A 23,628-nucleotide genomic window follows, 5' to 3' on the forward strand; every position below is an offset into this window, starting at 1 on the left:
ACATACACCGGTGTGCGCGCGTGATGAGCCATTGATGCCCATTTCCATTGCCCTGTATCAATATCTTCCAACTTCAACCATTTTATGATTAGTTTCATACTCCCACTTAACATTCAAAACAGAGTCTTAAACATACATATATTCCAAGAAAAAGGACAAGGTCTCACAAGATATATATATATCTATAAATACATATGATGACGGGTAGGTTTAAATAAGCTAAAATGGAATTAACAGAAGCTAATAAAGGTGATTTTTATTTTTATTATTTTATTATTTTAATTTTATAACTAATACCTAGCTGAGACACTACACACTCTAATTACAACACTACAAAAGGAATTTGCAGAGACTAGAATTGCAATAGGCTGAGAATATGAAATGGAGAGCCATCATCAGTGATGCAAACAAGTCTGCCAAGAAGCAACCCTTGAGCTGAAGGAACCTCCACCATACTGGTGAGCATATTCAAGCATGAGTTCCCTGATTGAAGCATCCCACAGCTTTGCCATTTTACTAAGTGATATGGGCTGAGAAACCAACTGGAGAGATTTGTTAAACTTTGACATGGTCTTGGAAGACAGATCACCAGATTCCTTGCTGTACATTTTAAAGGCAGACAAAGAAAAAAAAACATTAGCAGGGGAATAGAAATAAGTCATGGGCATCAAATAAATATTTGTTTATCATGGTCAGAAACTCATTTGGAAGAGAAAATTTCAGGTTCTGACTAACCTCTGTTCATCAAGTAGTTTGTCCAGGGGTACAGGAGAACTTTTGGGGTAGTCAAGAGGAACAAGGAGTCTCAGAGACATGATTGGGGTCTGCATAAACATAAACAAAAAATTTAGCAGAGTTAATAGCATAAGGTAGGTATGAATTAAATAAAGTATCTTGTTGATGTGCAACTCACCATGCGTTGTGAAGCCAATTTTGAAATCAAATTTGGACTGATAGACACAGCAGTAAAAGCGAAAGAAACAACCATGCCCTCTACAGCCTGAGCAGCGATGCGAGCAACTTCCTCCTTACTTACACTGACCGCAATATCAATTAGTCTCTTATTTATCTCCTTTATCTCATTTTGTACAAGAGCAGTAACCTGTCATATATTGTAATTTCTTTAGATTTTGATGAACTGATGTAATCTTGCAGAAAATTAGAGGCAAAGCAACTAAAAAAAATACGGACATTGATACCTAATCCTGGGTCCTACTGTACCACTATAAACAAAATATACCAGTGCATGTAAAAAAAAAAAAACACTGTAAGAAAGTCAATCCGAAGTGACAAGCTAATTAAAAAAAGATAAGCTATGTAGTTAACCTACTATGCCTGCTAAAGTTTCATTCAGTCTTTTTGTGTTGCTACCAATCAGTAAATATCACTGTTAAGAGGGAGGAAAGGTACCTCTATGCAGTAGTTATTCTTTTCATTTGATAGATTAGCTGTCTATCCACTTAATTCAAAGAACACAAAAAAGGGAAGGGATAGGGGAAGCCATTACTTCAGAGAATTTCTTGACCCAGAAATCATTTTCAAAAAAATTACTTTGGACAATAATATGTAATAATCATTGTCAGGATTAAATTCTACTCTGTAATTTTCATTATCAGTTAAAGAACACTGTAAGAGTATCAGTTTATAAAATTGTACCAGATTGGCTTGGCATTCGCTAGTAGATGGTGCAGCAAACTCTAACTGTTGGCCACAGGTTAATGGTACATCAAGGAAGGGCACGCTGCTAGTGTCACGCCTGATTTTCTTTCTGCTACTCCATACTTCTGCCTCGTAATCTTGTGCTGACATAAAACTTTTTGTCCTCCCAACTAAATTTTCACCAACAGCGGATTTAGGACGATTCCCAGGCGCTGAACTTGACAGAATGCCCAAATCAAACACGGATGCAATATCTTTGATTGAGGAATCAAGCACCTCAGGTGCTGCTGATTGTACCTAGAGTTTTCAACAAAAATGTAGTTTAGCTCTTGCATGAGAAAACAGTGAAAATAAAACGACTTTGACAGTGAGTCATTCACACTAGCTATATTGATCTTACACACATGATAGCATGATTAAACTTTTGTTGAAAATCAGAGGAGATGAAGAGGATCAGGTGAAGAACAGAGATGAATAAAAAAACTCCAGCATCAACCGCTCAAAGAACAATTGTCCACCGCTCAAACTGAGCACTCACATTCCATATTCGTTCATATTCTCAGTATTCTGTTTATATACTTAAACATAAATAACCCCTTAACACTTTAACCCCAAAGTTTATCCACCTTATTCAAAAAAAAAAAAACACTTTAACCCCAAACTTAAACTGATACCTTGCCTCGAACTTAAGCCACATATTCAGATGATGCAATCCTGGCCATCCAAATTCCCTCTATACATCTAACTAAACTGAAATTTAAAGATAACTTTCAAAACACTCAAAACACAACCTACACTCAGACAGAAACACAACACCTGAAAAATAAAATGCATTCACCTGGTCAACTAACTTCCACTCTAAAGTTTTCAATCATGCTGACAACTTTTAGGCAACACCCCCACCAAGTTTAACAAAACTCTTCAACATTAAACCATGCCAAAAAGTAGCAGTCATGGGGCATTAGTTCCTTGTTAATTATACTAAAAATGTAAATCAGAGTGCTTGCCCCAGTAACCTAAACTCAACTAGAATCTATCTATTCTTCAGTAATGATAATTGTGCTCCAAAAATTTCTAAAATTGGACCTACTGTTAACTCACTGGACATCAACGTATACCTAAAAAGATTTAGGAGTTTGCGGGCATAAGCAATTAGACTATGTCAACTTTGTTCATCTTACTAAGCAGGCTTCTTAGATTAATTTATTAATGTTGCAAATCATTGTAATATTAAAGCTTGAGAGCAAACTCTAATTAACTAACCGCGTTGATTAAGAGCTCTGTTGAGCGCTTCCTTTTGCTTGACTTATCAGTTGTCTCCTTGACTTGATCACTATCTGAACCCACATATTCGACTGTCATGGATGAGTTTGACATGGCAGTTCCAGGAGCATGTATTTCAGGTTGTACTGATACACGAGTCATTTGTTGCTGCCCATTATGCCCTGCGTTTGATGGCGACAAAATTTCAGAAAGCTGTTGTTGCTCAGGCCCCAGTACTGACATTGATGGGATTGAAGGAGACTTCATGATCAAGAGTGAATCTACAGGTTGTGAAGATATTCTATCATCAAGAAGGGCTGGCAATAACTTTATCCAATCATTTCCAACAGAGGGCTGAGAAATCTTCAGAGATGAAGCTTGAAGCTTTTGAGGAGATGAAGCATGAGTTGAATCAACTCCTTGCAGCTGGAGAGCATCATTATGCTGGACCGTAGAGAACTGCTTTTGACAATTGCCTGAATCTTGTTTAGTCTTCAAAGCATTGCCTTCGGTAATTTGATGAAAAGGCCCCACATGGCATCCACGAAGGTTCATTGCTTGTTGTTGCCCGAGTTCTGAGAACATCTGCGGTTGGAGTTGTTGTTGTTGCCTGTTTGATTGCTGAGTTAGATGACTACGGTAATATGGTAATGATTGCTTCACTAGCTGACTCAGCATTAGTTGCCTCTGTTCTTCTTGTTTTTGGGGCTGCATTGGATAAGTAATTGGTGGGATGGCACTGGCACTTGCTTGAAATGGATTCACACAGCTCTGTGACTGTCTGTTGGTGTTGTTATTATAAATTCCGCAGGTGGAGTTTTGAATGGATCCTATACCAACTTGATGTGAGAAGCCAATTGGTTGGCAGTGCAATGAGTTCAGGGAACCCCCTTGAGCTGGATCCGAATGCAAACCAGATGCTTTTGGAATGCCTAATTGTGCTCCAGATGGAAGAAGAGTTGAAGCAGCAACTTCATCTGCTGATATAGACGAACCTCGCCAGTTCATTTGTCGCGCTTGGTTTGCATGATGGTCAATATTCTGCGCCATGGAAGCTCCACAGGGTGGATACTGTCTCGCCAATTCAACATTTCCACCTGGATGTCGGGATTCTTTCTGCCCCAGAGGAATTTTGTCGTTTTTGTCTGGCGGCAACTCCAGATAAGCTCTTATCTTCCGTTCCATTACAATTAGTCTTTCCATGAGCTGAGCCTGAATTTTCTCCTTATCTGTTCCCAGGTAGTATAATGCTTGCTTTACAAAATCTCTAGACTCTATCAGTCTTTTGCGCTCGTCAGGCTTCTTCTGATGAGATGGAAAGGCATCAAGCTGTGTCAGCAAAAAACATAATGTTAGTAGAAATGGATGGTAAAAGCAATTATAAGAACAATAACATATGCATGGTTGCTGCAATTTCGAAGTTCCAAGAGGTTGCCCACACACTTTCTATAACAAATTCAAAATGAATAGAATAAGAACCTTGTGAAGTTTGATAACTATCTTCCGGTAGTTTTCAAGAAGATCTTTATAGTAAATTTCCTTCATCTCCTTTATCTGTTATCAAAGAAAAGTGGAAATTGCATTAGTAGCTTAGAACTGGTGCTTGCAATGGATAATGTCACCAACAACCACTACTTTGGCCCGAAGGCAACAGGTGCCATAAGAAAAACGGCTCAAAGGCGAAACAACCGACACGCTAGAAAAAATAGACAAATGGAACAAACCCATAATTAATAAAAGTACAAATTACTTGGGTGTACTACTAAACATATATGCAAAAGTACATCAAAACTTCAACATGTTACTTTTTATTTTAAATATAGTTGATAAACTTGGAATACAAAAGCTGGATAGGCATTTCAGTGCTATAAATAATAATGAGAGATTTATCATATGAAGCATAAATTTCACATGTATGCATATTTATTGACAGAAAAAGGTCAGTAGCTTACCTTCTGATGAATCTCCTCTATTAAGTCAAGCGTATCATCTTGAGCTGTCAACAAGGTTGGTGCTACAAGCAAAAGTTTTCAAAGTTGAGTAAGGTTTCATCATAATTTTAAAATGCATTTGCAAAATTTGTCAAGAATAAGTAATTGGTATTTTTTCCATAAAAAATAACTGAATGAGTGAGATACAGGAAAGTCCATATAGAACCTGCTCATAGCAGTAAGAAGTTCATTAAACTAAAACTAGCAAGTAATGCATAATCAGCATGCAGAGAATGTCAGCACAACACGGAATACGCTAAATTTCATGGAAAAACATTAAACAAAATTACTTACAAGTGGATGAACCGCCAAGCAACTGCACGTGTTTCCTCTTCTGTTCAACTGCATCGGGAAAGGGAGGCAATGAACCAGTAGATTGAAATCTTTCTTGATGCGTTTGTGGCTGAGGTGGTTGTTGAGCTTTAGTTGGTGGTTGTGCTAACTGATGTCGTGCTTGATGACCTTGTGATTGCAACAATACCAGTGCAGGCCTCTGTGATTCTTCCTGCTGACGTGCAGTCTCGGGTTGTGCAAGAAGGGCTAGGTTTTGATGTTCTTGTATGTTTGAGACGCCAGGCAAGGTTCCAAGTAGCTGCTGCTGCTGCTGCTGCTGATGATGCAATATGGGGATGTTGTCTTGTGGGCCTAATAGATCTGAAGAAATATCCTGTTGCTGGAATGACAACGTTTGATGTTGCAAGTCTGGAAGATTACTTTGTTGCAGTGTGGCCATCTGAATCAGTTGCACCTTAGGCATATTTGGTTGCTTATTATTGCATGGATGTGGTTGTGGCGCTACGGCTGGCTGCTGGAAGGTTGAAGTTGGTTTGTGCTGAAATGGAGCTATTGGCGGAAGCTGATGGTGTACAGATATTCCAGTTGGTTGAACTGGATTCCGATGATCCAGCTGAATATTGAACTTGCCAGGGTGGATAGTCTGGAGACAAAACCACTCTTGCACCTGTGCCTCCTGATATTGTTGTTGGGTTTGTTGTTGCACATGTGATTGCAAGTTTGAAGGCTGCTGATCATTTTGCTTTAATGTTTGCTGCTGGATTTGATATGGGTAATAGCCTTGACATAAAGATTGCTTCTGGTGATGGGAAATGTCCATGGACTGTAATTGTCTTCCCTGCCTTTGCCTTTGCTCAAACAAATTCTTCGAGTTTGAAGAGCTCTCAGTATTGAAAGGCAAACCAGCTGCACCTTGGACCTCGATTGGTGAAGTGCTATTTTGAAGTTCCTGAGGTAAAACTGATTGTTGGGAAGGAGATTGACTGGTGGCTTGTTCTTGATTACCGATCTGGGGTTGGAGGCATGGTGAAGCTGCAGGATGAACCCCAGGAGCAGTGTCAGTTTTAATAAAGGAACATGCTTTATTGTGACAAAAACAATAAACCCATATAAGAATGCTGTATATATATATATATATATATTAGGGTATACACCAAGCAAACGATTAGAGATTCACGTGCAAAATTGATCATGGAACTTCTATGTTCAAAAAAGACTCAAGCAATAAATAAAAAAGAATATGTAATATTTTCTGAAAGAAATATGCTCATGCATGGATATGATGATATTTCTTTTAAATATTAATACCAGTATCATAAGAAAGATGACTCCCACGGGAGAAATTTGACTTGGGAGGATCCACTAGGATATTGTCTTCCTTATGCCGTTTAAATGAGAGCAACATTAGGTAAATATTTCGCAGATAATCATCCTGAAAATACAAAGATACATAAATATTACGTTAGCTTGGATTTATATTATTGCACATGCAATTAAGAAATAAATCCTGTATTTCTACAATTGTATATGAAAACGTTTACAACTAAAAGATAATTGTGAAAGAAATCATCATATTGCATGAAAACCTCATATCAAAAATCAAATCATTCACAAAATTTAAATACTGTGAAGGTGATTCAGTTCTTTACATCTAAAAAGAATTTCTATATCTATACATAGGAATAGAGCCTTTAAACCAACCCAAATAAATCCATTTGAAAATAATAAAACTCTAAAATACAAGTCAAACGGAGGCTGTCTTCCGCCTCCCTAGCTACTTCTCTCCCTGTTCTTTATTTTCCTGTTGTTTTTAGTTTCTCTCCTCATTTCTGGTGAGATTTTTTTTTGTGTTTATTGCTTCTTTTTATTTAATAAAACTGTGATTTATCCACATTTATTTCAAAAACAAAAAAACGAAAGACTAAAAATATATTTTACACATTTTTATGTTGGGATAAAAAATTAATCCGGCATCTCACTGTTATTAAGAAAATAAAATAAAATAAAAAACAAGAAAGTGAAGGCCAAATACTGGAAGTCTAATAATTTTGACCTCCCTGTTCAGAAGACGTGATATTTTTAATTGGGTGAGTATGGACACTATTATATAGTCAAGAAATCATTTAAACAAAGAAAATAAAATTCGATTTAAAAAGATTATCAATGCATCTCCTTTCATTTACTTATTTAACACTTCTGTTTTCATTCAACCGAACACAAGCAAATAATATTCCTCCAATCTTTTCCTCTATGTACCCTCCCCAAATTAAAGATGATAATAAAATGACATTAAGTTCATAAGTGTGAGATGAATTATAGGGAATCAACTGGCTCTAGTCATATAGAAAGTTATAGAGAAAATCATCCAATATCTAGCTTTATGTCCATTGGAGTAATCAAATAATATAAGTTACATAACTAATTATATCAGAAAGTTTTCACTAGACCAAACTAAAACTAAAAAGTATAAAAATAAGAATGGTGGCCTGGCAAGCTGAAAACAGAAGAATCGTTATAATACCTTACTGGTTGCTTGATGGTAAGCCTTTGCCTCAAAATATTCTGCTCCCATACGAATTTGCTGCTTATCAACATTAGGTTTCCCGCTACAGATCTCCATTAAGCTGTCCATGCTGTGCAGGAGAAAGAACATATATATGATCAGAGTTCTAAAAGCATTATGAAAAATCCATATAAATAGTTATATATATACAGCCTAAATAATCCAAAAGCTAAAAATAATTAACAATGTTCTACTTCCAATGGGCACTACTGCCAGGAAGTGTATCATATGCATTAAAAGTGCACATGATAAGAAACTATTACTCATTATCAACACAACACTGTTCCATCATAGCTAAAAATTATGGCTTTAATGAAAACCCATGGAAAATAAATAACAATAAGCTTTGGAAATCATGGGGATTTTGCACCCTAATGAGGGCTCATCATCTTCAAATTGAAACTAATATCTACATGATAATAAACCCTTCCCAATTATCAAAGTTAATTAGGTAAATCCCCTTAATTTCTCCAAAGCATGAAGTTAAATGAAAATCCATCAGCAAAACATGCTAGCAAGAAGAGAAGAACAAGTTTCAAAATCAAGGAGTCTTGCACACAAAGAAAATTTAGCTTCAAAAACAAGATAAAAAATTCTCGATCTGTAAAAATAAGTTCAAAATTACGGAAAACAATACTCGATCGCAATGAAAACCGAGAATCAAACCCCTTTGAAATATTGCAATCGTGACAAGGCATCAACAATCAATTTCAAACACGGTTATATATCTCAAACTCCAAAAACATCAAGGAACCAAATATTATCGAAAATGTAGTTCAAGAGCGGATCAAGAAACCGAAATCACAAAGAACACGGATTCCTAAAATCAATCGAACAAGAGAAGGGCATCGATGATGAAGAGAAGAGAGAGGCGATCATTACATCTTGCGGATCGCTCCTTCACGAAGGTCGGGCTGCAAACCAACATGCCAATCAGGGAAAACGCTGTGATTCCGATTGATTTCACCGGAATCCTCCATCGGAGAGAGATCAAAACGCAGTGAAACTCTCAGAGAAATATCGTCAGGAGATAAGAGACCGAGTGAAGCGAGGGACGAGTGTTTGGGGACGAGACCCGCCTTTTATAGATGCCGTTTCGGGTCGGATCTCGGATGAGAGAACGGATGGACTGATTTAAGTACAACTAAATCTTGACCGTTGGATTATATGAATTAACGGCTGATATTGATAATCGGACAGCTGGAAAGCGGGTTTGGATATTCTCGTGTATAATAAAGCGCTTTAGTACCAGAATTTGGAAAGTGGCGGGACACGTGGCGCTTGATTGGGAGGGAAGGGCTGTCCGGGAGCAATCCTCTGGGGACCATGGTGGACGTATATGAGTACTTGCGTGTCACGCTTTCCTTTCAGTCTTTTTTTTTTAAAAATAATAATTAATGTAAAATAAGAAAATTATTTTTATTATTTTATATAATGGATAATGCCTTTTCTATTTAAAAAATAATAATTGGGAATTATTATTATTAGAGATATTATATCATTGGAAAACCTACTTGCAAATTAAGGTGAAATTATAAATTTAAAGAAGAATTTTTATTAAAAAAATTTAAAATAAAAATAAAAAAATTCTTGATGGCGTTTGATTTTTTTTTCGGTTGGTCGTGCATGTCTGATAGATGTTACGATTGTCGTTTTATAGGTTGTTTTTTATTTTATTTTGTATTTTGTCGGATTATTGTTTGTTTTACGTAGGGAAGTTTTATTTTTTATATGTTTTTTAACTGTCTAATAAATTTTTAAATAAAATAATTACTTTATTTTTGTATGTAATTAGGAAGTTTTTTTATAAAAACAAAATTTTAAAGTACATTGCAAATTGTTTTTTCTTGTTAAAAATGAATTTGAAACTTTGGTCTTTTTTATTTCGAAGATAATGAGTTTAAATTTTATTTTTTTTCAAAATTTAAAGTATTTTAATTTTGTTTAAGATTGAAATAGTATTAAATAATATTTAATTATTATTTTATAACTGCTTAATGGAATTATTTTTAAGTTGGTTAAGATCTTGTTCAATACTTATATTATAAATAATAATTCTTTTATAATTCTAAAATAAAGTTATTTAAATTAATTAAAACTATTGAAAAACTCCAAGGATGGGATTTGACCTTTTTTATATGCATTTTGTTGATTTGTGCTTAGGGATTCTTTTTATTTTTAATTATTTTTAAAATTTTAAAATAAAAATTTATTTTACTTATATACAAAGAGATTTTTAAACTATTTTAAATATTTTAAAATATTTTTTTATTTTGTAAGAATACTGATCACTATTAATGATCTATCTCAATCCCTTTGCTTCTTTCTTATCTTGCTGCTTGTTGTTTTTTCTAGTTACTTTTCTAGTTGGATTATTTTATTAATAATATTGTGATTTATTCACTTTCATTTTAAAAAAAAAAAACTATATCATTTTGTTTCTAAGAAGATAATTTTTATCCCCAAGCAGCTCAGACATACTTGTGACTCCAAACGGATGCCTTCACAAACCCAGCTGTTTTCTTTCGTTTTCTCTTCTTAGCCCTCTGTTTGTTTTCCTGGTTTTGTACCTAGCGCATCACTGCTGGTGAGATCTTAGATGTTCTGTTTTTCTTGTTTTGGTGCTTGTTTTCTTCTGTGTGTTAGTCTCCTCTTATACCTCTCGTTTCTAATAAAGTAGTGGTTTATCCACTTTTATCAAATATATATATATATATATATTCATAAAAATTCCAAAAAATACTTTATCAAAAAAAAATTCCAAAATATATTATAAATTATTTTATTAAATTATTAAATTTATATTTTATTTTTATTTTTCTATAATTTTGAAGAATTGGTTCATGTAAACGAAATATTATTTCTACTAACCGTATAAATTATTTCTTAATTTAGATGATAGTAAATTTGAATTTAAATACTTATATGAATAATTCTATATAATTCTGACATAAAGATTTTAAAATTAACTAGAATTATATATAAAAAAATTATATCTACCCTGTAAAAATCAAAGGTGTTTGTTTAATTTGTCTGGATTTTAATTAGAAGAATGACATAACATTTTGCTAATAATTTTTTAAAACATTACCATTTGAAGTACTGGTTTTGTCTTCCACTTTTTATTATATTTTTTTTTAAGCAATCAAAATATCATAAATAATCAATACTTTGAATAAAACACAGGAGAAAAAAAAACAGAAATAAATGAGGACAAGAAACTGAAAGAAGGGAAACATCATCCAGACACTGAGTGATGCATTCTGAGGTCCCTGACAGAGTTGTTTTGCTGACTCTTTATATATAATTGCACAAACCTTCTTGACTTTGTTGGAGATAATGTATATTTAACTAGGAGTGGTATCACATCTTTCCACCTTTCCAGCTCAACACAATTAGTTTACTATTGATTCATGTCAATTAACTGTTTTGAATGTAATACAAAAGGGACCAATGTATCATGTATATTCTCAATAATAAGAAAAAGGCTTTTCTCTCAAGAGTTGATCTGTAGCTCAATTACCTGATGATTTAGTTTTCTTTGTAGCCTGAATTTAGTGGAAGATCAGCAGCATAAAAGTTCAACATGGTATCAGAGCGGTTGATCCGGTGAATTTCTTGTTTTCTTCCATTATTTACAATGCCTTTATTCCTTTTGTTTCATCTTTGGAGGTTCTTTTAGTGCAAGAATGAAAGCTTCTTTAGATCCCTCAGATGCTCTATATCTTCATCCCTCTGACAATCCTGGACTAGTCCTGGTTTCTAAGGTTTTCGATGGGAGTGGTTATGGATCTTGGAGGCGTGCCATGGTAATCGCTCTCTCTGCAAAAAATAAGTTAGGATTTGTGAATGGAGAATGTGAAATACCCGATTCTAACTCTTCAGACTTGCAGAATTGGGAGAGATGTAATAACATGGTCATTTCTTGGTTATTGAATAGCTTGGTGAAGGAGTTAGCTGAAAGTGTAGTATATGCTACAACAGCTAGTGAGATCTGGGATGATCTAGAGGAAAGGTTTGGTCAATCAAATGGACCACAAATGTTTCAAATTCAGAAAGAGTTAAGTCAGGCTGTGCAAGGAACCAGTAGTATAACTGCATATTATACTAGAATTAAAAAGCTTTGGAGCTTTGGGATGAGATCAAAGCTTTGAGCAACTTACCAAAATGTTCTTGTGGAGCTATTCAGGAAATTCAAAAATCTGAAGAAAATCAGAAATTGTTGCAATTACTCATGGGCTTGAATGAAAATTATACAATTGTGAGAGGAAACATCTTGATGATGAAGCCTCTTCCTTCAGTCAAAGAAGCTTATTCACTGTTGATTCAAGAGGAGAAACAGAGGGAAGTGTGTGCAGCTATGCAATGTGTGCCTGATGCTATTTCAATGAATGTTGGATCTTCCAACAACATATCTAAGCACTTTCAGAAAATAACAAATCAGATGGAAGAAGAATTAATTTGTTCTGTGACTACTGTAAAAGACCAGGACATGTCAAAGAAAGGTGCTTCAAATTACATGGCTATCCTAATAATTCTAAGGGTTTCAAGGATAGGAAAATAGCAGCACAAGTTCAAGGAGGGAACTTGGACTCATCTAATGCATTCAGTGGAAATTCTCAAGCTCATGTACCAGAACTAACAGCTGCTCAATATAACAAACTGATGCAACTCCTCAATGAGGCACCAAGGTCTTCTGATAATGCTGCAAATGATGGAGTTGGCTCTACAATTTCTACAAATTTTACATCTTCAGCCAACTTAGCAGGTATTTCTTCTAAACTTTCTTATAGTGACAACAGTTCTTATGTTTGTAGTAGTAGATGCAAGCAATTGTCAATCCTAAATTCCTGGATTATTGACACTGGAGCTAGTGACCACATGTGCCATGATGCCAAGCTCTTTTCAACTCTCACTCCACTAAATAAGCCCAATCTAATCACCTTACCCACTGGCCATGAAATTGTTGTTACCCATACTGGAAACATAAAATTAGCAGACAATCTTTCCATCCATGATGTTTTTCTAGTACCTACTTTTCAATACAATCTCTTGTCTGTTAGTAAACTTAATCAACAATTAAATTGTAAAATCACTTTTACAAATGATTTTTGTATCCTTCAGGCCCCTTCAATGAAGAGGCCACTGGTTCTTGGTGAGGCTTGCAAAGGGCTTTATTTGCTGCATTTACATGAGAAAAGAGCTGCATTGCGTATTCCTGCTACTGCTGCAAACCTTTCTTCAGTTGCTGCTGCACAATTCTGCAAATTATACAGTTCTATTTCCACCACTACTTGTTTTCAGTCTTCTTCTTGTCTTGTTCCAAATAATTCTGTTACTTTTCCTGCTACTGCAAACTTTTCTTCAGCTGTACTTTGGCATCGTCGATTAGGACACTTACCTTTGGACAAAATAAAAATGTTATCATTGTTAAACTCTATTGAGAAATTTTCTTTTCCATGTGATGTGTGCCCGCAAGCCAGACAACACAGGCTTCCATTTCCCCACAGTTGTATTCATACTTGCTCCATTTTTGAACTCATTCACATTGATATTTGGGGACCCTATCACACAACCACTCAAGAAGGGTACAGATATTTTCTTACCATTGTTGATGACTTTAGTAGAGCTACTTGGACATACTTGCTAAGCACCAAAAGCAATGCTTTCACTGCTTTGAAATCCTTTATCCAAATGATCGAAACTCAGTTTCAAACCACAGTCAAACAAATTAGATCAGATAATGCCTTTGAATTGGGAACTAGTCATGAAACAAAATCATTTCTTATAGAGAAAGGCATTGTACACCAAACTAGTTGTGTCTATACTCCACAACAAAATGGAGTAGTAGAGAGGAAACACAAACACTTGCTTGAGACCTCAAGGGCTATTCTTTTCCAATCCAAACTTCCTTTGAACTTTTGGGGAGAGTGTGTTCTTACTGCAACTTACTTGATAAACAGGTTTCCTTCCAAGTTGTTGGGCAATAAGACTCCTTTTGAAATTCTCTATGGCATTCCACCATCATATTCTCATCTCAAAACTTTTGGTTGCTTATGCTATATGTCCATAGTAGGAAAAAACAAAGATAAACTAGAACCTAGAGCCAAAGCTTGTGTGTTTTTGGGATACCCCTTTGGTAAAAAGGCTTATAAGGTTCTAACCTTAGACACTCATCAAATTTATACTTCAAGGGATGTTGTTTTCCATGAGACCATATTTCCATTCCACAAAATTCCTGATACTAATTCAGCAGTTTTACCCATTCCCATATTAGAGTCTTGCTATCATTTTTCACAAGATGATCCACTGGTTTTTGATCCTAATGCAAATACTAATATTCCTTCTTCAAATATATCTTCTTATCCTCATTGTTCAACACCTCTTAGAAAATCCAACAGGGCTCGCAATGCTCCTTCTTATCTCAAAGATTATGTATGCAGTAACGCCAGCAAGAATACTGAAATCAGTGACACTTCAAAGAATTTTGTTTCTTGCTCTACCAATTGTTCACATACCATTACCAACTCCATTTCACCTTCCAAACATATGTGTTTCTCAGCCCTTTCAAATTCAAACCAAATCTTGCTTGCATCACTATCTACTTTAAAAGAACCTTGTACCCATGAGGAAGCAATCATGGAACCTGCTTGGCAAGATGCAATGCAAAAGGAATTTAATGTTCTTGAAAGAAATAATACATGGGAGTTAGTAAAATTGCGTCAAGGGAAGAAACCTATCACTTGCAAGTGGGTTTATAAAATCAAGTATAAGGCAGATGGAACAATTGAAAGATGCAAAGCAAGACTTGTAGTTAGAGGTTTTTCTCAAAAACAAGGAGTGGATTATACTGAAACATTCTCACCTGTTGTGAAAATGACCACCATTAGAAGCATCATAGCAATAGCTGTTAAGAAGGGTTGGAATATGCATCAATTGGATGTCAACAATGCTTTCTTGCATGGAAATTTGTATGAAGAGATTTATATGAAGCCACCGCCAGGATTGAAGGTGATAGAATCTAATATAGTCTGTAAACTGAAAAAAATCTCTTTATGGCTTGAAACAAGCTTCACGGCAATGGCACTTTAAGCTTTCAGAAGCTTTACAGAATAAAGGTTATCTGAATTCGAAAAATGACTATTCATTGTTTTACAAAAGAATCAATGACTCAGTAACCTTTGTTGCAGTTTATGTTGATGATATCTTATTAACTGGGAATGATGAATTTGAAATGACTTCATTAAAAGAATACCTTGATCAGCAATTCAGGATCAAAGACTTGGGGCAATTACATTACTTCCTCGGCATAGAAGTGATTAAAGAAGCAGGAAACATCATTTTGACTCAAAGAAAGTTCACTTTGGATTTGTTGGAAGAATTTAATTGTCAATCACTTACTCCTGTGACATGTCCTCTTATTGTCGGTCAGAAACTCATGCCAAATTCAGGAAAACCATTGTCAGATCCTGCACTTTATAGAAGACTTATAGGTAAACTGAATTACCTAACAAACACAAGGCCTGATCTAGCATTTACAGTGCAACACCTCAGTCAATTCATGTCATCTCCTACTAATGAACACATGGAAGCTGCAGTCCACGTACTAAGGTATCTTAAATCTAATCCTAATCAAGGCCTTCTAATGAGTTCAGATGCAAGCTTCAAACTTCAACCATTTTGTGATGCTGACTGGGCCACATGTCCTACAACTAGACAATCTATAAGTGGATTTTTTATCATGTTGGGCAATTCTCCTCTTTCTTGGAAGTCAAAAAAACAGCATACAGTGGCTTTATCCTCTGCTGAAGCCGAATACAGGTCGATGCGAAGAGTTTGCTCAGAACTAGCCTGGCTAACTCGGTTATTGAATGAATTGACTGTTCCTTCAGTTATTCCTGTACCTTTGAAGAGTGATAGCCAAGCTGCCATTTACATTGCCAAAAATCCTGTGTTTCACGAACGAACGAAACATATCGAATTAGATTGTCACTATGTTCGTGAGCAATTGCAGGCTGGTCAAATTCTTCTCCAATTTGTTCCTACTCAACTTCAATTAGCAGATATCTTCACTAAAGTTTTGTTAAGATCCAAACACCATAGTATTCTCTCCAAGTTGGGGGTTTCAACACCTCCAACTTGAGGGGGGGTGTTGGAGATAATGTATATTTAACTAGGAGTGGTATCACATCTTTCCACCTTTCCAGCTCAACACAATTAGTTTACTATTGATTCATGTCAATTAACTGTTTTGAATGTAATACAAAAGGGACCAATGTATCATGTATATTCTCAATAATAAGAAAAAGGCTTTTCTCTCAAGAGTTGATCTGTAGCTCAATTACCTGATGATTTAGTTTTCTTTGTAGCCTGAATTTAGTGGAAGATCAGCAGCATAAAAGTTCAACAGACTTTTCTTCAAATACAAAAATAATATATAGTCCCTCTTATAAACTAAGGTTATAATATGAATATGTTTTATTTACTCAAAATATTTATATTTATATTTATATTTTATTTATTTATTACTTTTTTTTATTTAACCACTTATATAACTTAATCTCCTATATAGTCCCTGTTATAAACTCTGATATTTACTTAACCTCCTATATAACTACATGTAACTTTGTTTTTCTTTTTAATAAAATATATAACACAGTGAGATACAATTAGATTGCAGGTGTTACCTATGAATGACATTTTGTAGATAAACCTTTAATCTCTCGTGTATGTATAAATGTGTATATATATGTGTGTATAAAGGTGTTATGGCACTTTTCATATTTTTATTATTTTTATACCAAAATTAGGTGAGTCATTTGTTAGAACTTATTAGATGGGTAAAGAAGGGTTGGGGGTTTTTGGGGTTATAGGAGGTATAATACTTCTAAGGTCAAACAGATATTTAGATGTACTTTCAAATATGCATATATTTTATATTTATATTTAATTAAAAAATATCAAATAGACAAGATTGTCCGAAAAGCACCAATACACAACAAACGAACACTTAATATTTTTTTAAAAAAATTATTATTATTCTTCAATTATGGAGTCAAGCACATTACGACTGCAACCAGTTCTATACACTAACAAAACCCATAATAACTTGGATCCATCTGCTTCTTTTTCTCAATGTTTTGCCATCAAATTAATTTTTTGTAAATATATAATACAAAACTAGTAGATAAGAATTGTTTGTTTTTTATGTTTCTCCTCTTTTGAGTTTATCATGTAATTTTTTTTTATTTTCAATAAATTTATGATTTATTCACTTTACTCTAAAATAAAATTAATAAAAATAAAATAATAATAATAATAATAATAATTATTATTATTATTATAATAGTGGGCTTTCAGGAGCAACAGTGGATGCTGTGAGGATAGCTGAAGGCATTGCTAAGGTTTGGAGAGGGGAAACAAAGCAAGCTAAGCAGTTCAGTGCTTGTCAGTTGTCATAGGAGGTGCATTTCCCAGGTCTAATTCCTCATTATGGTCTTATTTGAATTGCCTTTTGAAAAGCCCAAAAATACTTTTTTATAAGTTAAGCACTTCTGGGTTCTAAAAATATTGTTTGTATTGGACTTTCGAAAGCAGAATCGTAAAAAGCGAAAGCTTTATTTTTTTACGACTTTTTACTTCTACATAAAAGTTAATCCAAACAGAAAATACAAAAATGTTTAATTTACTCTAAAAAAACACTTTTTTTCGTAAACAACTTCTACTAAAACTAAAAACACTTTTTTTGATAAATCAATCCAAACCAGACTTATATATCTATATATATATATATATATATACACACAAATATCAATCAGTGTGCCTTCAACCCAGAGAATCAAGTTCAGAGAAATCTAAAGAGAATAAAGTCAGCAGTGGTTAGACTGTTTCTATGAGCTACAAACTTCAATGAGTTTGAGCCCATACCATCCTGCTTGTAACTCAACTGTAGATTTATTATAGATCCAGAATTAATACAGCATATGCATGTATCCACACAAGGCAACATACACTGGTGTGCGCGCGTGATGAGCCATTGATGCCCATTTCCATTGCTCTGTATCAATATCTTCCAATTTCAACCATTTCCAATGCCCATTTCAAGGTCTCACAAGACATATATATATATATATATACATATGATGACGGGTAGGTTTACATAAGCTAAATTGGAATTAAAATAAGCTAAAGGTGGTTTTTTTTAATTATTTTTTTAACAAATATCTAGCTGAGACATTACAAACTCTAATTACAACACTACAAGAGGGGTTTGTATAGAGTAGAATTGTATGAAATTGAGAGCCAAGACTAATGCACACAAGTCTGCCAACAAGCAACCCTTGAACTGAAGGTACCTCCACCATACTGGTGAGCATATTCAAGCATAATTTCCCTGATTGAAGCATCCCACAGCTTTGCCATTGTACCAAGTGATATGGGCTGAGAAACCAACTGGAGAGATTTGTTGAACTTTGACATGGCCTTGGAAGGCAGATCACCAGATTCCATGCTGTACATTTTAAAGACAGACAAAGAAAAAACCATTAGATGGGGAATGGACAGAAGTCATGGGCGGACATCAAATAAATATTTGTTTATCATGGTCACAAACTCATGTAGAAGAGAAAATTAATTTCAGGTTCTGACTTACCTCTGTTCATCCGGTAGTTTGTCCAGGAGTACAGGAGAACTTTTGGGGTAGTCAAGAGGAACAAGGAGTCTCAGAGACATGATTGGAGTCTGCATATATAAACATAAACAAAAAATTAAGCAGAGTTAATGGCATAAGGTAGGTATGAATTAAATAAAGTATCTTGTTGATGTGCAACACACCATGCGTTGTAAATCCAATTTTGAAATCAAATTTGGACTGATAGACACAGCAATAAAAGCGAAAGAAACAATCATGCCCTCTACAGCCTGAGCAGCGCTGCGATCAACTTCCTCCTCATTTACACTGACCACGGTATCAATTAGTCGCATATTTATCTCCTTTATCTCGTTTTGTACAAGAGAAGTAACCTGCCATATATTGTAATTTCTTTAGATTTTGACGAACTGATGAAATCTTGCAGAAAAGTTAGAGACGAAGCAACTAAAACAAACGTGGACATTACTACCTAATCCTAGGTCCTACTGTACCATTATAAACAAAATATAGCAGTGCATGTAAGAAAAACACTGTAAGAAAGTCAATCTGAAGTAACAAGTAAATTCAAAAAAGATAAGCTATGTAGGTAACCTACTATATATGCCAGCTAAAGTTTCCTTCAGTCTTTTTGTGCTTCTACCCATAAGCAAATATCACTTTTAAGAGGGAGGGACCTCTATGCAGTAGTTATTCAGAGAATTTCTTGACCCAGAAATCGTTTTCAAAAAACATTAATGATATGTAATAATCAAAGTCATGATTAATTTCTACACTGTAGTTGTCATTTTGCACAAGATTATCAGCCAGTTAAAGTACACTGCAAGAGTATTAGTTTATGAAATTATACCAGATTGGCTTGGCATTGGCCAGTAGATGGTGCAGCAAACTCTACCTCATGCCCACAGGTTAATGGTACATGCATGTTGCTAGTGTCAAGCCTGATTTTCTTTCTGCTACTTCGCGCTGAACTTGACAGAATATCCAAATCAACCACGGATGCAATATCTTTGGTTGAGGAGTCAAGCACTTCAGGTGTTCCTGATTGTACCTAGAGTTTTCAGCCAAAATGTAGTTTAGCTCTTGCATGAGAAAACAGTAAAATCAAAACAATTTGACAGTGAGTCATTCACACTAGCCATATTGATCTTACACACATGATATTAATTAAAGCTTAGATTACTTCATTAATGTTGCAAATCATCATAATATTAAAGCTTGAGCAAATTCTAATTAACTAACCGCATTGATTATGAGCTCTATTGGACGCTTCCCTTTGCATGACTTCTCAGTTGTCTCCTTGACTTGATCACTATCTGAACCAGCATCTTTGACTGTCATGGATGAGGCTGACATGGCAGATGTTCCAGGAGCATGTACTTCAGGATGTACTGACGCACGAGTCATTTGTTGCTGCCCATTATCCCCTGCGTCTGATGGCGAAAGCATTTCAGAAAGTTGTTGTTGCTCACGGCCCTGTACTGACACTGATGGAATTGAAGGAGACTTCATTTGTCGCCCTTGGTTTGCGTGATTGTCAATATTCCGCAACATGGAAGCTCCACAGGGTGGATGCTGTCTAGCCAATTCAACATTTCCACCTGGATGTCGGGATTCTTTCTGCCCCAGAGTCTGTAAAGGAGTTTCGCTTTTGTGCGGCTGCAACTCCAGATAAGCTCTTATCTTCCGTTCCATTACAATTAGTCTTCCCATGAGCTGAGCCTGAATTTTCTCCTTACCTATACCCAGGTAGGATAATGCTTGCTGCACAAAATCTCTACACTCTATCAGTCTTCTGCGCTCGTCAGGCTGCTTTTGATGAGATGGGAGAGCATCAAGCTGTGCCAGCATATATAGATCAAAATGTTAGTAGAAATGGATGGTAAAAGCAATTATAAGAACAACAGCATATGCATGGCTGCTGCAATTTCGAAGTTCCAAGAGGTTGCCTAAACGCTTTCTATAACAAATTCAAAATGAATAGAATGAGGACCTGGTTCAGTTTGATAACTATCTTCCGGAGGTTTTCAAGAAGATCTCTATAGTAAATTCCCTTCATCTTCTTTATCTGTTATCAGAGAAAAGTGGAAATTGCATTAGTTGCTTAGAACTGGTGCTTACAATGGATAATATCACCAACAACCACACCTTTGGCCCGAAGGCAACATGTGCCATTAGAAAAACGGCTCAAAGGCTAAACAACCGACATGTTAGAAAAAGTAGACAAATGGAAGAAACCCATAATTAATAAAAGTACAAATTACATGGGTGTACTACTAAAAGTACATCAAAGCTTCAACACGTAACTTTTTATTTTAAATATAGAGGATAAATTTGAAATACAAAGCCTGGATAGGCATTTCAGTGCTATGAATAATAACGAGAGATTTATCATATGAAGCATATATTTCACATATATGCATAATTATTGACAGAAAAAGGTCAGTGGCCTACCTTCTGATGAATCTCCTCTATCAAGTCAAACGCATCATCTTGAACTGTCAACAAGGTCGCTGCTACAAGCAAAAGTTTTCAAGGTTGAGTAAGTTTACATCATAATTTTAAAATACATCAGCAGAATTTGTCAAGAATAAGCTATTATTATTTTTTTCCATAATAAATAACTGAATGAGTAAGATACAGGAAAGTCCATATAGAACCTGTTCATAGCCGCAAGAAGTTCATTAAACTAAAACTAGCAGGTAATGCATAATCAGCGTGCAGAAAATGTGTGCACAGCATGGAATAGGCTAAATTTCATGAAAAAACATTAAACAAAATTACTTACAAGTTGATGAACCCCCAAGCAAGCATGTGTGTTTCCTCTTCTGTTCGACTGCACCGGCAAAGGGAGGCAAAGCCTCAGGAGATTGAAATCTTTGTTGATGCATTTGTGGCTGAGGTGGTTGCTGAGCTTTAGTTGGTGGTTGTGCTGACTGATATAAGCATGCTGCAAATTTATCGTAGAACTTGTATTTTCAGAAAAAGACTCAAGTAATAAATCAAAAAGATGCAATAAATTTCTAAAAGAAATATGCTCATGCATGGATAAAATGATTTATTTTTAATATTAATACCAGCATCATAGGAAAGATGACTCCGACTAGAGAAATTTGACTTCAGAGGATCCACTGGGATATTGTCTTTCTTATGTCGTTTACATGAGAGCAATATTAGGTAAATCTTCCGCGAGTAATCATCCTGAAAATACAAAAATACATAAAAATTACTTTAGCTTTGATTTATGTTGTTGCACATGCAATTAAGAAAGAGATCCTGTATTTCTACAATTGTATATGAAAACGTTTACAACTAAAAGATAATCGTGAAAATTAAAAATCATCATATTGCATGAAAACCTCATATCAAAAGACAAATCATTCACAAAATTTAAATACTCTGAAGATAAATCATTTCTTTACATCCAAAAAGAATTTCTAGGTCAATATATAGGAATGGTGCCTTTAAACCAACCCAAGTAAATCCTTTTAAAAATTAATAAAATTCCAACATACAAGTCAAACGGAGGCTGTCTCCTGAGAGCATAATATTTTTTTTTCCTTTTTTGAGGAACTCTTGAGAGCCTGTGAGCAGTTGAATTCCTTTTATGAGTAAAATATATTTTCTACATTTTTATGTATAGAAAAAAGATTAAATCCAACATCTCACTGTTCTTTTAAAAAAAAAAATACAAGCAAGTGAAGGCCAAATACTAAAGGTCTAAAATTTTTGGCCTCCCATGGTCAGAAGACTTGATATTATGAATTGGGGTGAGTATGGACACTGTTATATGGTCAAGAAATCATTTAAACAAAGAAAATAAATATCGATAAAAAAAGAAGGTTATCAATGCTTCCCCTTTCATTTACTTGTTTAACACTTATATTTTATCCAAACAAACACAAGCAAATAATATATTAATATTCCTCTCTTTTCCTCTATGTACCATACCCAAAAGATGATAATAAAATATAGAGAAATTCGTCCGATATCTAGCTTATGTCCATTGGATTAATCAAATAATTTATGGTACATAACTAATTATATCAGAAAGTTTTCACTAGACGAAACTAAGAATAAAAAGTATAAAAATAAGAATGGTAGGCCAAGCTTAAAAACAGAAGAATCAGTATAATACCTTACTGGTTGCTTGATGGTAAGCCTTTGCCTCAAAATATTGTGCTCCCATAAGAATTTGCTGCTTATCAACATTAGGATTCACCCTACAGATCTCCATTAAGTTGCCCATGCTGTGCAGGAGAAAGAACAGATGATCTGAGTTCTAAAAGCATGCATTATTAAAAATCCATATAATTAAATAGTTATATAACAGGCTAAATAAATAATCCAAAAGATCAAAATAATTAACAATGTTATACTTCCAATGGACAATGCCATGAAGTGAATCATCTGTGCATTAAAAGTACACACTACACATGATAAGAAAACTACTACTAATTATTATATACACCTGGGCAGTTCCATCATGGCTAAAAATTGTGGTTTTAATGAAAATCCATTGAAAAATTAATAACAATAAGCTTCGAAATCATGGGGATTTTGCACCCAAATTAATGAGGGCTCATCTACCAATATTAAGACTGAGATCTACTCCATGATAATAAACCCTTCCCAATTATCAAAGCTAATTAAGTAATTCACAGCCCTTTCTCCAAAACATGAAGTTTAATAAAAATCCATCAGCAAAACAAGCAAGAAGGAGAATAACAAGCTTCAAATTAAGGAAAACTACACACAAAAAAGATTTAGCTTCAAATACATGATAAAAAAAAAATCTCGATCTAGTAAGAAGAAGTTCAAAATTATGGAAAAAAAAATACTCGATCGCAATGAACACCGAGAATCGAAACCCTTTAAATTGCAATCGTGACAAGACATCAACAATCAATTTCAAACACGATTATCTCAAACTCCAAGTTATCGAAAATGTAGTTCAAGAGCGGATCAAGAAAAAAAAAATCAGAAAGAAGACGAATTCATAGAATCAATCGAACAAGAGAAGGGAATCGATGATGAAGAGATTACATCTTGTGGATCGCTTTTCCACGAAGCTCGTGCTGGAAACCAACACGCCAATCGGGGAACACGCCGTGGTTGCGGTTGATTTCGCCGGAATCCTCCATCGGAGAGATCAAGACGAAGTGAGACACTCAGAGAGATATCGTCTGGGAAATAAGAAACCGAGTGAA

General features: G+C 34.8%; 3 protein-coding genes across 3 annotated transcripts; 1 reads left to right on the plus strand and 2 right to left on the minus strand.

The window, feature by feature from the left end:
• Nucleotides 1–207: 207 nt before the first annotated feature.
• LOC120271798 (mediator of RNA polymerase II transcription subunit 15a-like) lies at nt 208–8,750 on the minus strand. The gene is made up of 11 exons (XM_039278470.1): nt 8,653–8,750; nt 7,729–7,840; nt 6,516–6,639; nt 5,208–6,239; nt 4,875–4,936; nt 4,402–4,476; nt 2,923–4,251; nt 1,657–1,956; nt 914–1,102; nt 736–824; nt 208–600 (listed from the first exon to the last, which is right to left on the minus strand). Exons 1-11 carry the CDS (start codon nt 8,748–8,750, stop codon nt 396–398), a joined length of 3,615 nt encoding a protein of 1,204 aa, XP_039134404.1. The 3' UTR covers nt 208–395.
• Nucleotides 8,751–11,459: 2,709 nt separating this feature from the next.
• LOC120271799 lies at nt 11,460–11,924 on the plus strand. Its single transcript, XM_039278471.1, has one exon. The coding sequence runs from the start codon at nt 11,460–11,462 to the stop codon at nt 11,922–11,924; it is 465 nt and encodes a 154-aa protein (XP_039134405.1).
• A 6,038-nt stretch (nt 11,925–17,962) lies between these two features.
• LOC120272530 (mediator of RNA polymerase II transcription subunit 15a-like) lies at nt 17,963–23,628 on the minus strand. The gene is made up of 11 exons (XM_039279369.1): nt 23,465–23,628; nt 22,557–22,668; nt 21,496–21,619; nt 21,207–21,368; nt 20,873–20,934; nt 20,412–20,486; nt 19,661–20,257; nt 19,269–19,469; nt 18,604–18,792; nt 18,422–18,510; nt 17,963–18,280 (listed from the first exon to the last, which is right to left on the minus strand). Exons 1-11 carry the CDS (start codon nt 23,560–23,562, stop codon nt 18,079–18,081), a joined length of 1,911 nt encoding a protein of 636 aa, XP_039135303.1. The 5' UTR covers nt 23,563–23,628; the 3' UTR covers nt 17,963–18,078.

The sequence above is a fragment of the Dioscorea cayenensis genome, chromosome 11 (assembly GCF_009730915.1).
Source record: "Dioscorea cayenensis subsp. rotundata cultivar TDr96_F1 chromosome 11, TDr96_F1_v2_PseudoChromosome.rev07_lg8_w22 25.fasta, whole genome shotgun sequence".
Classification (NCBI taxonomy): domain Eukaryota; kingdom Viridiplantae; phylum Streptophyta; class Magnoliopsida; order Dioscoreales; family Dioscoreaceae; genus Dioscorea; species Dioscorea cayenensis.